Here is a 15,548-nt window from a genome sequence, read left to right on the forward strand (position 1 = left end):
AAAATCTCGCTGGGTGGTGGGTTTTCCTCACTCACCAAGTTGACGTTGACAAACGCAAGGAAAAAAACTCAGCAGAGCGGAGTTTTGGGGAACTCCGCATGCTCCGCAGAGTGCACCGCCCATGGTTACTGCTGTGCTCTACAAGAGAGCAATGATGAAAATAGTGCAAGTTGGTGGCAAAGGAGTTTGTGTGCCTGGGTGAATCACAACCATCTCGAATAAACATTTTGAGTCATTCTTCACCAGCCAGTCTCTGTTGGGAAGATCGCCGCACAAACAGCAAATGGGTATCCCAAAATTGAAGTATGATGTGATTTGCGTGATGCAAATTTTTTCATGTATGCAAACTGAGAAGGTATTGTTTTATTACTCCATGAACACACGTTTTCCCCTTTGTGTATCACAACACTTCAAAGAAACATAATTTATAGAAAGAAACTCATCTCGTAGGGGGGCCAGCATGTATCAGCCCAACGACTCAAGTTTCAGATAAAGCATCCTGAGGGATTTTGTGTGTCTACGTGGTTACAGAGTCAGTAAATGTATTAAAACTGTGCCTCACACCAAGTACGTTGTACCAGATAATAAGAAAACCGTGATCTTCCTATACTAATTATTGGCTCAATATTGCAAAAGAGCTGTGCTGTGTGACAGAATTCACTGCTCTCTTTCTTTAAGGCACCACAACCATAATTATGTGAAAGGGCTCAAAGTTATATTTAGAAGAGTGCTACCTCCATCTGAGATTGTCCAATGCCTAGCTTTGATTACACCTCTTGCCTTTTTCTTCCTGTCTACCTCACTCTGAGGTACATTATTTTCATCCTTCTCCTTTCACCCTTTTCCGTGCTCTCTGTCAGACTGGGTCATGAACTGACGACAAGTCCCACTTCATCAAAATAAGTGCCTGGACCCACCATTTGCAACGATCAGCACAGATCAGTCTACCCCAGGAAACACTCTAACAACCACTTGTACTTTGCAGGAGCGGATGTGACGTCCCGTTTGACCCTTCATTTTAATAATAATAATACCCTTTTGTTCAAGACTTCCATCTACCCCAGAAATCCTACTCGTTCTTTTTATAGCATTTGTTGATCATCTCTGTGAGCGATAAGTAGTTCTGCCAGCCCTTGCCTTGCCCCCTCCAGGTGTAGGCATTTCCTGTTCCTTTATTCCACCTCTCAGTGATTCGCTGCTTATCGTTATTGGGATCTCCTGTGCCTGGCGATCTTCTCTTCCCCTGTGCTTGGCCCTCAGAACTCTTTGCGAGTGTGCTAGTTAGTGCTTTGTTTGTGCTGCACGTCCAGCTTATGTTTGCACCTAATTTGTAGTTTCTCATTTGTGTAAGTGTGTACGTATGTGATAGGGCAACATGTAAGAATGGCACCCCAAGTGAGCCATAGGCGGTAGTATGGTAAGAGTGCTCTGGGCAAGGACAGTAAATGTGTCCCCTGATACTCAGTTGAGTAGTAAACGTCAGCCATAAATGTGATGTAGTGGGACTCTCCCACTCCCGGGCCCTTAGATACTTGCATATGCTGTCCACTGATAGCTACATCCATGTCAATATGCATACTTTGGGAGAGATTCACACTTGCTTTTGTACAGTACAAATCCAGAGCTTCTGTGGTTCTTGGTTTGCAGCAACTTGTATTGTTTCAAAGCTTCTTGTTTGCAGTTGCTTTGAGGTAAATAGTATACTGTGTTCAAAGCCTATGCGCGCAGTGACATTTTTGGCACTTTTTTGCAAGCTCTACTTATAGATTTATTTTCAAATGTAATGTTATGCAGGATTGCACAGCTTATTCCGGGTCATGTTAAGATGTAAGAGTTCACCCATTTTGTATCTTTTATAGTGTGACCAGATAACTGGGGATGTGCACTAAAAGCAAAAATGCCCTCTATAAGACATCTGGTTTGCCAGCTTCCCTAACTTTATATATATATATCCAAGTGGTATCCCCAACTCACCCTCCGACATCTGGGTAAAGGACACACTCATATATAAAAGAGCAATGATACGGAGGAATAAATATACCATTTTTTATTACAGTGTAGGGGATAATCAATTACCCTCACTAGCAGTTCAACAGTCCTACGAATCTAAGTAACCTAAGTTGATATGAGGCACACATACATAATGGGACCGATCTTCAACTAAGATAAATAACCAATTATACATCAAGAATATATATATATATATGGCTTCCCTAACTTTAGTAGCACATGCATAGTTTACTTGATCGCCAGATTTATAAACATTTTTACTTATTCCTATATTTAATGCTCCTGGTTTGTATTGTCACAGGTGTTTTATTTATTTTAATAATTTCTTCTTTGGGTTGTATGGAAATAGCTGAATAAATAGTGAAAAAGGGCTAAGTTTCAAAAGAAGCAGCAGACACAATGCCCACCATTGCCAGTTTCCTAGCATAGGCAGGAAGTAAACTCTATTAGTGCGTCTTAAAGTGGTAGATGGTGTCTCATGTTCTAAAATGTGTGTTAGTCCAGTTAGCCTTGGGGTGGTCTTCCCCCCCCCCCCAAACGTTCTGCCTTCACCCCTGCTTATCTTGTTTTTGTTGGACTCTGTGCAATTAACCACTGACAGCCAGTTTTAAAGAGCTTGTGCTCTCTCTCTCTCCTAAACCTGTTAAAATGTCCTTAGTAAAGTGGTACCCTATGTACCCAGGGCCTGTAAATTAAATGCTACTAGTGGGCTGGCAGTTCTGATTGTGCCACCCACCTAAGTAGCCCTGCAAAACATCTCAGACCTGCCATTGCAGCCTGTGTGTTCAGTTTTAACCTGCTATTTCCGAATGTACCTCTTTGTCCCGCAGTCTTTCTTCCCGCATGGAATCACAACGCGGTCGTTAACACAACCGTGTTGTGATTCTGCATACCATTACTCCGCAAGTCGGAACAACGACTTGCGAAGGGGGGTGCTGGATGTTGGAATAGTATAATTTACTATTCCAACTCCAGTCTGTGCGGACACTAGGGAAGGTGTTGGATTTTAAATCCAACACATCCCCCCTCCATTCTCCCAAACACCCACCCACCCCTCCGCAAGTCGTTGTTCAGACTTGCGGAGGTGGGGGGACGACTTGTGATTCCATGCGGGAAGAAAAATTCATCATTAACGTTGTTTACCGCTATTTCCACCTGGCATATAGCTAAATGGCACCCCTAGGATAGGCCCTGGCCAGCCCATAGATCAGTGTGCAGTGTATTTATAAAGTTGGGCATGCACTTTTAAGTTTTAGAAGTCCTCACAAATTTGTCTTTCACTACTCTTAGGCCTACCTCTCCCATAGGATAACATTGGGTTAACTTATTATATTTAATAAGTGATAAGATTAGATTGGAAGCCAATAGGAATGTCAAGTTTGATGTCTACAGAATTTTAATTTAAAACCCTCTTTAATGTTAAGGTCAGATTTTGAGTCATAATTCTAAAAATGCCACTGTTGGAAAGTTATGAAAAAAGCTGTTGCACTGCTGCGAAAAACCAGTAGTGTTCCATATAATCCATCTCTTCTCTGTAAACCAAGTATACCCATAGTAAACCAAACACTTTTTCATATATAATACTCATAGTTTTTGTAATGTGTAGAATCAATCCGGAGACAGATTGCGCAGAATACTTTATTCTTGCATTTTCTTATTTTTTTTATTATAATATTTTTATTGACATTTTCTCTCATTGCAAAACAACAACAATGAATACCAATTAGGTACAAAAGCATTTCACGGTAATCAGCAGCAGCGTGTCCAAACAGCAGTAATGAGGAATCAAACAATGCTATCGTGTGTCTGAGCATTATTACGTACCCCGTCCCACCCCTCCCACCACATATCTGGCCCTGTGGAATCAATGTGTGTCAGAGAGCGAGAGTCCATAGTGTGCAAGCCAAGGCTTCCATATTTTCCAGAACTTTTTGGGGCAGCCCCATGCCTTGTATGTTGTCTTCTCACCTAGCATATACATGTCCATGCTCTTTCTCCACACAGCAAGAGACGGTCCCTCTGCGGCCCCCCCATTTCCTGGCTATGTCTCGCTTTGCGACCACCAACCCCAGCTGCAGCAGGACCAACCCAGGCCTAGGGAGGTCAATATCTGTGGATATGCCCACAGGACAAACGAGGGGGCAAGTGGGATCTCCGCCCCCAGGACACTCTCCATCTCCCCCATCAGAGTCATCCAATACCTTTGAATCTCGGAGCACACCCAAACTATATGATAAAATGTACCTTCTGACCCTAGACAACGCAAGCATGTGGGTGTTTCAGCCCTTCCAATGCGATGCAACCGCGCTCTATCGTAATATGCCCTGTGTAAATATTTGTATTGAATTAGCCTGAGGCGTGATTTGATGGCTACCTCTCGAGGGTGCATCAATGCCATCTCCCAGTCCAAATCATCCATCTCCCCCAGCTCCGATTCCTATCTCCTTCGCAGCATCTGCAATGTGTCTGGTCTGTTGTTAATGATTGTTCTACACGTCCAGGAGACTGCTTTTTCTGCTATCTCTCTCATCAAGAGTCGTCCCTCTAAGGGTGCGTATTCGGGGATATCATCAATATCTAAGCCCTGCGCCTGCCAGGCATGTTAAAATTGTAAATATTTGTAGTATTGGGTCGAGCTCGTATCATATTCCGTCCGTAGAAATGCAAAAGTGACTAACTCCTTATGGTGGACTATGTCTTTAAGTTGTGAAATGCCCAACAGATCCCACCTCCTAAATCCTCGTAGCTTCCTGATTTCTGGCAGGCAACTTCCCACCCACAACGGGGTTTCCCTAGTAATCCTTCCACCCCATTTCATCTGTCTTTCCGCCTGTTTCCATGCAACTAGGACGATCCGCATTGCAGTGAGGAGCTGTGTAGCTCCCCTCCCCCATATATGTAATGCGAGTACGGGTGGTTAATGAATTGTGCTAGCTCTAAAGCGTATGTGGGGTGATCCCTCTTTAAGTGCTCCCATTCATTCACTACTATTAAATGAGCCACCCATTAGTACGCCCGAAGGTCCGGCAAGGAGATGCCACCATTATACTGATTACGCTGCAACGTTGCCTATGCTACCCTCGGCGGCCTTCCATCCCACAGGAACGTCCGTAGTATGCCATCAATTCTACTGAACACTTCCACTGGTATCAACTGGTAAGTGTTTTGTAGCACGTAAAGGAATTTGGGGAGCACTATCATTTTGTATAGGGCTGCCTTGCCCAGCAGGGTTAGCTGCGGGGACCTCCATCTCTCCACGTCCTCGCGAAAATCTCGCAGCACCCTGTACAAATTATGATCTAGTGCTAGTTTCACGTTCATTGTTACGTAAATACCTAGGTACTTAATGCCCTCTCGAGTCATCTGAAGCTGGCTCGGACCCCTGGTGTACCCGTCACCCCTCCTGTCTGATAGAGACAGGATTTTCCCCAGTTAATCTTATAACCAGCCTGTGCGCTGTAGAGTTCACAACTCCCCATAATACTTGGGAGCGTGGTATCTGGGTGTGCTCGTCGGATTCTGTCACCCCATACATCTGAAAGCTTGTTATGTCTGGGTGAGTACGGATCACACAAGCGAGTGGTTCCAGTACTAGGGCAAAGAGCAGAGGGGATAAAGGACAGCCCTGGTGCGTGCCCCTGCCTATAGGAAATTCCCTTGATAACACCCCATTGACTCTGACCCCTGCCACTGACCCATTGTATAGGATGGTGATCCAGTGCCGGAACACTGGTCTGAAGCCAAACTTCTCTAACACAGACATAGGAAACGGCCAGTGTACCGTGTCAAATGCCTTCTCGGCATCAAGAGACAAAATGAAATGTGGGTCCTCCCTTTTAATCACCACCTCTAGCCAGTTATGCAACCGCCTCAGATTAAGCCTTGTCGACCTTTTGAGCATGAAGCCCGACTGATCTCTGTAAATAAGACCAGAAACCACCCCTGTGAGCCTGTTTGCTAGCACCCTAGCAAGTATTTTGGTCTCTAGGTTAATCAGTGAAATAGGACAATAAGAGCTACAAAGGTCTGGGTGTCGGTCTTTCTTGGGGATTACCGCAATTGTGGCAGCCCTCAAATCCTTGGGGAGGCTCCCCACCTCGGGCGCCTCCAGGTAGAGCTGGATGAGGTGTGGGCAGAAGCGTCGCATATTGCTTGAAAAATTCCGGGGGGAGCCCGTTCGGCCCAGGAGCCTTCCCAGTCTTTAACTGGCCAATGGCCGTCATGATTTCCTCTTTTGTAATTTTACTGTCTAGGGATTGTAGGTCCTCTTCCTCGAGCCTGGGGAGCTGTATCTTCTGCAGATAATCTTGTATGTGTGTAGTGTCTGCCAAGGCTCGCTGTGTGTAAAAGGCCTTGTAATAATCGGCAAAAGCGTTCACTATTTCCACAGGAGTAACGCGGATCTGTCCGTCGTCCTCCCGTATCTGTGTCACCCACCTGCTATCTAATTCTTTCTTGCTGAGCCAGGCAAGCAACCTGCCCGTCTTATCCCCCCCAGAGTCATACTGTCTCCTGTGTAATGCTTGTATGGCATGTTGTGCATCTTTCCTGGCCAGCGTGAGATATTCCTGTCTAAGAAGTTGTAAACTACGCAACAGAGAGGGATACTCTCCTGTTGTAGCTCTTGTTTCAAGCTGCATGAGTCGGGACTCAATCTCAGTGATCTCTTCAACATCTTTCCGCCGTTTCTGAGCAATAATATTTTGTGCCCAATCCCTTAGTACTGGTTTGTATGCTTCCCACAGTGCGACCGCCGAGTCCACCGTCCCCACATTTTCTTTAAAATAAAGCTCGGCATCTGTCCTAAGTTCTTTTGCAATCTGTGCATCTTTCAGATTCCAGGCATTTAGTTTCCATTCCCGACGTTGACAGCGTGCGCTGGTACCCATCGTGAGTCGCAAAGGCGAGTGGTCCGAAAGTCCTCTCGCCAAGAACTCCACCTCTCCCAGGTCTCCCACTGGAGCAAACATGTAATCTATTCTCGAAGACTGCATGGGCCCCTGAGTAGAAGGAATAGCCCTGATCTGCGGGTGTTGTCTGCGCCACAGATCCGTAAGTGCCAGTGTGTCCGTGAATCGCTTCAACAGCGTCTCTTTGGGATCTCTCAGCGAGACAGATGTGCTGACAACCGTGGGTTCAATCACATCATTAAAGTCCCCCCCCCAATAATGTGTGTGTCAGAGCCGGCCTCCAACAAAATTGTAGCAAGTATATCTAATGTTTGGTGTTGGAGCCTAGGTGGTGCATAAATACTAATAAAGGTGACGTGTCGTCTGTTCCAGATCCCCTTGACCGCTACGTAAGTTCCATTGGTGTCTACCCAGGTGCGTTCCAGGCTAAAGCGAGGGCTTTTCCTGATTAGTATTGCTACGCCTCGCGCTCCAGTGGAGAACCCAGCATGTGCACCTCTGCCTAAGAAACCACATTGAGTGCCCTATAAGTGGGTCTCTTGTAAGAGGATGAAATCTGGTTTCAACCTCCTTAAAATATACAGCCACTAGTCCTCTTTTGATCTTATTCCCCAACCCATTCACGTTCCAAGAAAGGACAGAATATTGTCCTTGATCCGGTATAACCATCTGTATGGTGGGTAGTATTCAACCTGCTGTCTGGTCCACGTCTCCCTCTCCCCTGCCGCCGTCCCTGTGATCTGTGTCATCTGATGTACCCTTTTGCCATAAAAACATAAACGCCCAACTCCCCACGATTCCCATACCCCCCCAACATCACTCCGACGACCCCAAGAGTCAACAGGACCAACTGTGTAGTGAGCATATTGGCAAGGTCTATCGCCCACCCTCCCCACCCCGAAGTCTCAAACTGTGTTCAGTCCCTCCTGTCCCCTCTCATGAACTCACAGACCCCACGCACTCAGTCCTAGAGGTTACGCCCCGAATCGAAAGTTGCAGGGTCTGTGGAACGAACACAAACACGACTACAAATAAGGGGGAAGGAAAGCGGCAGGAAGGAGGAAAGGAAATGGGGGGAAAGAAAGGAAAGGGGGGTGGGAGGGGATGGACGGGCGAGGAAATGAAAGGTCGGGAAGTTACAAACAGGAGGGGGAAAACCACAGGGGGAGGAAGGAAGGAGGAACAAACTCGAAGGGGAGGCGGGGTGGAAAACACGAGGTAGCGTGCAATGTGTGGTTCCGGTCCGTTCCTTCGAGTGCTCTTCCAGGCCAATCTTCACACATCAGTATCATTGTCCACAGATAGTATCCAAGTGTCTTTTCCTGTTTAGCCGGTAGCCCCCTCCGTGCCTTCCAGGAGCTTGATGTCATGCATCAGGGGGTGTTCATCTTCTGAGCCCATCGTAATGGCCTGGTCTGTGCAGTCCTCCGAGCGGTATGCCTCAGGGTCGTCCAGTATCACCGGACCTTCGGTGTTGGCAACCTTCGGGCCACCCCCTGAACTCAGCACTCCCTCTGCGGTCCCGGTCATCCTTCTGCTCCGGTATGGTGTCTGTCGAAGTGCCATGTTTGGTGCATTGTCTTTCTTCTTCCGCGTCCGCCAGTGCGGCCGGGGAGTATTAGCGTTTAGGGAAGGGGTCCCTCTGGAGCGCCGTGTCTCATCAGGAGGTGCTCTCGGCAGGGGACGCTCCTCCAGCCAGTGCCATGCCTCCTCCGGGGTGTTGAAGAACAATGTCTTACTTTGAAAAATCACCTTAAGTTTAACTGGAAAAAGGAGCATATATGTAATTTGTAGTTGTCCTAATTTGTCCTTCACAGAGTCAAACGTTTTCCGTTGCTTTTGAACTTCTCTGGAGTAATCCGGGAACACCATGATCCGTGCATTGCCTACACGAATCTCCCCTTTCTGTCGGGATATCCTGAGGATAATGTCTCTATCTTGTTAGTTAAGAAACCTAGCAATCTACGGGCGTGGAGGTGCACCGGGTGTAAGCCTGATCCCAGGTATTCTGTGCGCCTGTTCGATGATGAAGTGTGCCTCTGGGAAGGTGTCTAACAGCCATGTGCGCAGGTAGGTGCCCGCATCTGTCCCTTCGAGAGTTTCCGGAAATCCAATAAAGCGCAGGTTGTTCCTTCGTGCTCGGTTTTCCGCGTCGTCAACTTTCCAGAGGACCTCTTTAGGGTTGTCTTCAGGGCTGCGACCTCACCTTGCATTGTATGGGCAACATCCTCAACATCTGAGATACGCTGCTATGCTTGCGTGACTTTGTCGTAGACATAACGACGATCCTGGCGGAGTAAATTTGCATCTATCTTAATCTCATCTATTTTACCCTCGATCACCTCTCTGGAGGACTGAATGGTTTGGTGGAGTACCGAGTTGTCCGGAGGGTGTGCCTGGCTCTTCCCGGTGAGGTTCGGCGCCTGCAGCAGTTTAGTAAATTAATCCATTTTCCCCTGCTTCCGTGTCTTGGTGTCTTTGTCGCGCGCCATTGATGGCCAACACCCAGGGGGAGCAACCGTCCGAGGAGCGCAGATCCCCGGGCGTCTAGTGCCACAGTCCCTTTGTGACTCCCACCCTCTGTATCAGCGGGGACTGCGGAGTGGTGTTGCTGTGCGTGCGTTGTGCCTCGGTCCGGCCCCCACACCAACAGACCGGGGAAGGTGTAGTCCAATTGCGGCGTGATCCTCAACCGAATTCAGTCTCCACTGCACCACTTGTTTGTGCTCCCGGGTTATATGAAATGCCACCGGGTGTCCGCAGATCCCATGCCTTCCGCGTGCGCCAACTACCTTCACACTTTGTCAGTTCTGCAGCAGTGTGCGCGAACAGGGTCTTGTGGCCTTCCAGTGTTGCGTGTCATACATCGCAATGCCTTCCACAGTGTGCAGGAGCCTTGCTATGGGGCCAGGTTGAGAGGGACCTGCTGGCAGCACCGACCGCCCGTGTGCGACTCAATCATGCGCCGCTGTCCCCCAGACACGTGTCCCAGTGGTCCAAGCTGTTTAGGGGCGGCTATCCACCAAGTCCCTGCTTCCCAGTAACAGTCCATGTGGGCATGGGTCTCCTGTGCACCACCCCACGACGGTGAAGGCCCCCAGTCACAAGCCCAGGGCTCAGAAGTCGCCTGCACTGCTGGGGACCTGCCCGCAGTCCAGCCTGTGCTCTCAGCACAAGTCTGCGCCACCAAACTGTTTCCTGGGTCTCCCCTTCCCCCTGCTGACAGCTGTGCAGGGGGTAGGGGGGATCCCCTACGCCGTAGACTGGTGTAGTCCTACTTGTCCCAACAATCACCCACGCGGGGAGGTGCTGGAGCTCCCCACTCGCTGTTCAAGCACTTCCTCCTCGCTCCCTGGACCCCCCCCCCCCCCAATCCCCCCCTCATTTCAAGCCGGGTCCTCCATTTCCCATGACGGCTGGGCACTCGCAGGGTCTGCAGCGGGCTGCCGCGCTCTCCGCACCTGTGACCGGAGCTCGCACCACCGGTTGCGAGACCCGATTCGTGGTTTTCTTGGTCCTGGATCATGTTGTGACAGCAGGATTAGTTCAGGATCAACAATCGGCAATTAGAGCTTCGGTCGGACACGTCTAGTCCGCCATGCTCCTAGCCACGCCCCCTAATTCTTGCATTTTCAAACGCTTTCTGTAGCCCATCCAAGCTTAAACAGAAACTTGTGCAGGCAATCAAACATCACAACAGGACTCCGTATAACCCAATGCATTTCGAACCTATCTGGTTCTTTGTCAGGGGTCGCTGTAAAAAAATAGAAGAATGCACTTAGCCAACCACATAACATGCTCACCTAAAAAACGAGAAAATTGTAATACAGACTTAAGAAACAGAATAATGGAAAATTAACATCCCAAAAAACTTGAACCAAGGAGCAACTCATTTAACCTCCCTTATCTGTGTCCATACCGATATACAATGAGAAAAGAAAATAATCTAAATGGTAACTAAAACAATTTAAACTATCCCTTGCAAATTACCCACATAAAATACAATGAAACCCTCTCCCATCACTGAACACAAACTGCCAGCATTTACTGTTGGAAAGTTGGCATTTTCGTGTCATAACCATTTGGTACCTGCCTGGGTCACATGACTTGGTGTAGCTGGCAGTTGGTCTTTGTGTAGCACTCCCTCAGGTGTTGGCAGATGTGCAACATACTTAACGAGGAGCAGGAGCTGTCACCAACCCCACTTGCTCTGCCTGAACACGCTAAAAGGGGTTGTCACTAGTCATTTGTGTCCTGAGGCAAGCTGGGGCCAGGGCAGGGAGGAGAACTATGCTTGACACCTCATTGGGGTGGAAACCTCCAGAATCATCTCCTACTTCAAGGTAAGTGCCTGCTATAAATTATGGTCCCTCAGACCCAGCTGTGGAAGACTCAGAAGGAGGACTGCTTTGCTGCACGAAGGACTGCCACTCTGCTGCCCGCCTGCTTGTGTGAGAATGACTAGACCTGCATCTTAAAGCCAGAAGCACCAGAGTGACTCCAAGGGCTAGCTGGCTGGCCTCCTGATTAGAACCCAGGGGTAGAACAGGCTTCAACATTCTTGAACCCAGCACAAGGACTCTTGCAGCTGTGAGTCCTGCCCTCCCAAGTGGTGCCACACCAGTCCTGGACTCTTGAAACTGTGCTTCAAGGTGTTCTGTCAGTCCATCTTTGGTCCCAGCAGAACGGACGCAGCCCAACACATCGTCTCCCGAAATTCTGCTTTGGAATCTAAGCTAGACGCATTGCTGCCCAAAACTCTACATCGGACCCACTGCAACACATCACTGATGGAGGACTTTGCATCGCAGTTTCCTTGGTAAAAGTGCTTCGCAATTCGTCGTCGATGCAGGTCTTTGCATCGCAAGCCCCTCGTCTGCGGCATACACAACAACGATGCAGGTTTCCGCATTGCAAGCCCTGCAACTTCTTCGGGAGCAGCTCGGGTTTGATGCATCTTCGCCGCAGGACTTCGCATCTGAAGGCCCTCATCAACTACATCCTTAATGACTACGCAAGACTGCTCATTGCAGCTTTCCAGAACCGTCGCTGGGTAACACATCTTCACGCCTGGATCTCTCATCCCCTTGGCTGCACGACTCATCCTTGACGTGGGATCTTGCAATGCTTCCCAACTATGATTTAAGGTACTCTTTTCAGCTGCCTGAACTTGGTCTCTGTATCTGGCCCGCGCTCCATATCGGTTGGCCTGAACTTGTGATTTTGAACAGGTCCAGCATGACCAGATAACCACACAGCTGCGTCTGCTGCAAGTAAGAGAGGTGTAGGATAACAAAAGGAGAGGTAGGGAGAGTCAGGCAACACTCTTAGTCCCCGGTTATGATTGTTCAAACAAAGCAAGAGTGTCCAAGAGTAAGATACAAATGGAGCAGGAAGAAGTATATGACCCCACTCGGGTCAGTATAGAAAGCCCTCACTCACCAACCTGGTTGGTGACATGCTTCATCATCTGGCTCCACTGAAGAGGCCGAGTGTCTCTCCAGTGTGCTGCAACGCCAGAACTACTGCGGAGCAGGTTTTTGTGAAGATAGACGTGTAATGGGTGATTTAAGAGGTGAAAGTGATGTCTAAAAATGTCTACAGTGTATCAAAAAAAGTTTTATTGCTTGATCACTGGGACAGACTTAAAATCATGTAGGAAAAGGGTCCAAATAAATTGTTTGGTTATATCCAGTAGGTTAAGAATCAGTCAACATGTTTCTGCCTTGAAACGGTGTAGATTTACCAGGCATTCATCAGGACAAAAGGTGTACTAAACCCTGGCGGTATGAGCACCCTAAGGCCCACCCTGACCTAGGGACGTGAAAGTGAAAATTACATGTAAAAAGTGCATGGAGAAGGAGCGAACTCCTCCTGAGGTTCTACCAATTAGGTGACCTCACGATGAGTGAAAAAAATGCACTTAAATGGTGAATCGAGTACACACCATGGATCTCGGGAGGGGGGTGGTGGCGTAATTGGCACACCGCCCTCGACGCCAGGCACCCGTTTGGAACCTGCTGACACCCTCGTTACCGGATCCTGAAGGTAAGAGAGGTGTGACAGGGGTATTTCGAGAGACGACCACAATGGAAAATTAAATAAATAATTGATTTCCCCTCGTGGTTGTCTCTCGAACTCTTCCACCCCGCCCCCCCCCCTCACCCACCCCACCGCTCTTACCTGCTGCGGCTGTAACCACAGTTGGCAGTTTGTGCTTTTTGGCACTATTTTCACTTATGTTTTAAACATTCTATATCTACTGATTGAATGTTTCTCATTTTGTTGTTAAGTTGATTTTTCTTCTGTTATGCTTTACTGTGTGAATTGTGACATAAATACTTTACACATTCCCTATAAGTTAAGCCTGACTGCTCTGTGCCAAGTTAACAGAGGGCTGAGCTCCGGCTAATTCGGGGTTTGTGACTTCACCCTGACAAGGATCATGGTTGCTGCTTAAGTAGGGTTTGACCCCCACCCCCCACCAAGAACTCAATTTCTTTCAATGTTTAACAAGAATATTTGGTACACTATACTGATATTTTCCTCGTTCAGGTATGGCTTTGTAGTGTGCCCTCTGCATTTGTTACCATGTATCTTGGGTTTTTAGCCTGCAATCCCATCTGTAGACCATCTTAATATCATTGCAAATATTAAAACCAAAGCGGACACCAAAAGAAAAACAAGCTAACCCATACTCCCTATTCACTCTTGCACAAGTGTGAGGCTTAGAAAGTAGATGTTGCTACCTGCTAGCACTTTCTTGCTTTAAGCAATGCTTATCCTCTTAATAACACCCAATTAAAGTTCATACTATTGTTGTAAAGCGATCTCCTGAGGATGATGTGCTCACCCAAGCTTGTATGGACAGTAGGCAGGCTCTATTGATTGCAGTTGGGTGTCGCTGGAGAAGAAATGTAAACTTAACAGTAGGTAACACATGGTTTGCAACCCACTTGTGAGGTCACTAACTCCTCCTTGGGAACCTTTATATTGTTAATAAAAGATCCCAATGTTGGCATGTACGTGGGGTAAGATTTTGTTTTCAGTTGTCCGGGAATTTGGATATGGAATTGTTGGTCTTAGGCAAGATTGCCGTTCTGGAGGTGACTTTATGTTTAAAACAAATTGGCACATGTGAGCTTGTTAGGTGTATGTATATGTAGCGTGTTATTATACTAAGCCTTGCCAGGGCATTTTCAAGCTTGTTCAATATTTTTCGCTTGCAGACAATATTTGGAGAATAGAATGTCTTTTTCTGCAGTGGACATGGAAGAGGTGCATGATGTGCTCTCCATCATGGAGAAGAACTTGGAGTGCCCAATCTGGTAAGCGTATTTTACTTGCTGTGTTTTTCCTTGTGATATGTTTTCATTTTAGTACTCTTTAGGAGAGGTGACTGTCTGCATTGAAACCTTATGTTTTCTGTCCTTTTTCATTTAAGCAGGTGACTGATGTGGACATATGTATTTGCATAGACCAGGGACAAATCATGCATTTCCATAAGCTTTTGTCTAATTTGTCATGTATATGCTCTTTATCTGGAGCAGTAAATGAACACAGAACAGGTAAATTCATGAAAGGACTTGTGCCTCCTAATGTGACTTTAATCTTGCATGAGGGAAGTTTACTGTTCTGTTTCTCCATTAGGAAATAGAGAGCACTGTACGCCCATTTTCAATATATCTTTGATTTCGCAAAACACAGAAAAGAGACCCAAAATGTCCTTCCGACCAGTCAAACCCCCTTTCTTTTTAGGTCTCGTTTACACAGCACTTTTACCTGTCAGATGATAACGTCTATTGTTTCCAATATATTACATATACATAGTGGGAATTGGATCTGTCTCTTGCTCATCGATCTCTTCCCTGCTCCTAATTCAATGGCATTCATCCATATTTTTGTGTTTGTCACATCCAGGATCATTTAAGTCTCACAGCATCTTGATTGGTTCGTGTATTCTTCCCCTACTGTTGTCATACCAATGCAGGGCTAATTTGTCTCGTTCTTTCAATCTACTCCCACTTTCCCGTGCCTTTTGACCTTATACTTGTTATTTTCACCCCCCTTCACTTCCCCACCCCCTACCTAGCATCCTCTTGCCTACCTCAGCCCCCTGGCGAAACTTGGGTGGCCACCACACTTTCAGTGAGTGGTCGTCTTTTCTTTTTTTTTTTTCTTTCTTTTCTTACTATTTCAAGATGGCTGCCAGAATGTGCAGGCCTGAGAAACTAACATGTGTAAATGCTTTTGGTTTACTTTAATAAATCCCATTCAAGTACTCGTGCCACGCATTTGCGCACACTCATAGCTGCCATCTTTGAAATGGATTTATTAAAATAAACCAAAATGCATTCGAAGATTGCCACTGTGATGAGCATGCGGCGGCTGTCTTTTAATGCATTTTGTAATGTTTTAGAACCCATTCTAAGAAGGTTGCTGTGCATGTGTGCATATCATGCTAAAAAGCATTAGCAAAGTAGATAGGTTTCACCACAAAAACTGATTGACTTTGCCAATACAAGTTTAATGAGATGTGAAGGGCTAGCTAAGAATCCCAGTTAAGTTAAAAGAATACTATTAAAGATATACAATATATTTGTGTCATGTTGATATAATTCAGATAGT

The 15,548-nt window shown here is 46.9% G+C and overlaps 1 protein-coding gene across 2 annotated transcripts in view; it reads left to right on the forward strand.

The window, feature by feature from the left end:
• BRCA1 (BRCA1 DNA repair associated) overlaps positions 1-15,548 on the forward strand; it is a 553,713-nt gene that overhangs the window by 39,276 nt on the left and 498,889 nt on the right. For both annotated transcript variants that reach the window (XM_078645314.1, XM_078645315.1), the window contains exon 2: positions 14,150-14,248. In XM_078645314.1, the coding sequence (XP_078501440.1) occupies positions 14,169-14,248 (80 nt within the window). In that variant the 5' untranslated portion in view covers positions 14,150-14,168. The remainder of the gene's footprint in view (positions 1-14,149; positions 14,249-15,548) is intronic.

Source organism: Lissotriton helveticus, chromosome 5_1 (genome assembly GCF_964261635.1).
Source record: "Lissotriton helveticus chromosome 5_1, aLisHel1.1, whole genome shotgun sequence".
In the NCBI taxonomy this organism is placed as follows: Eukaryota; Metazoa; Chordata; class Amphibia; order Caudata; family Salamandridae; genus Lissotriton; species Lissotriton helveticus.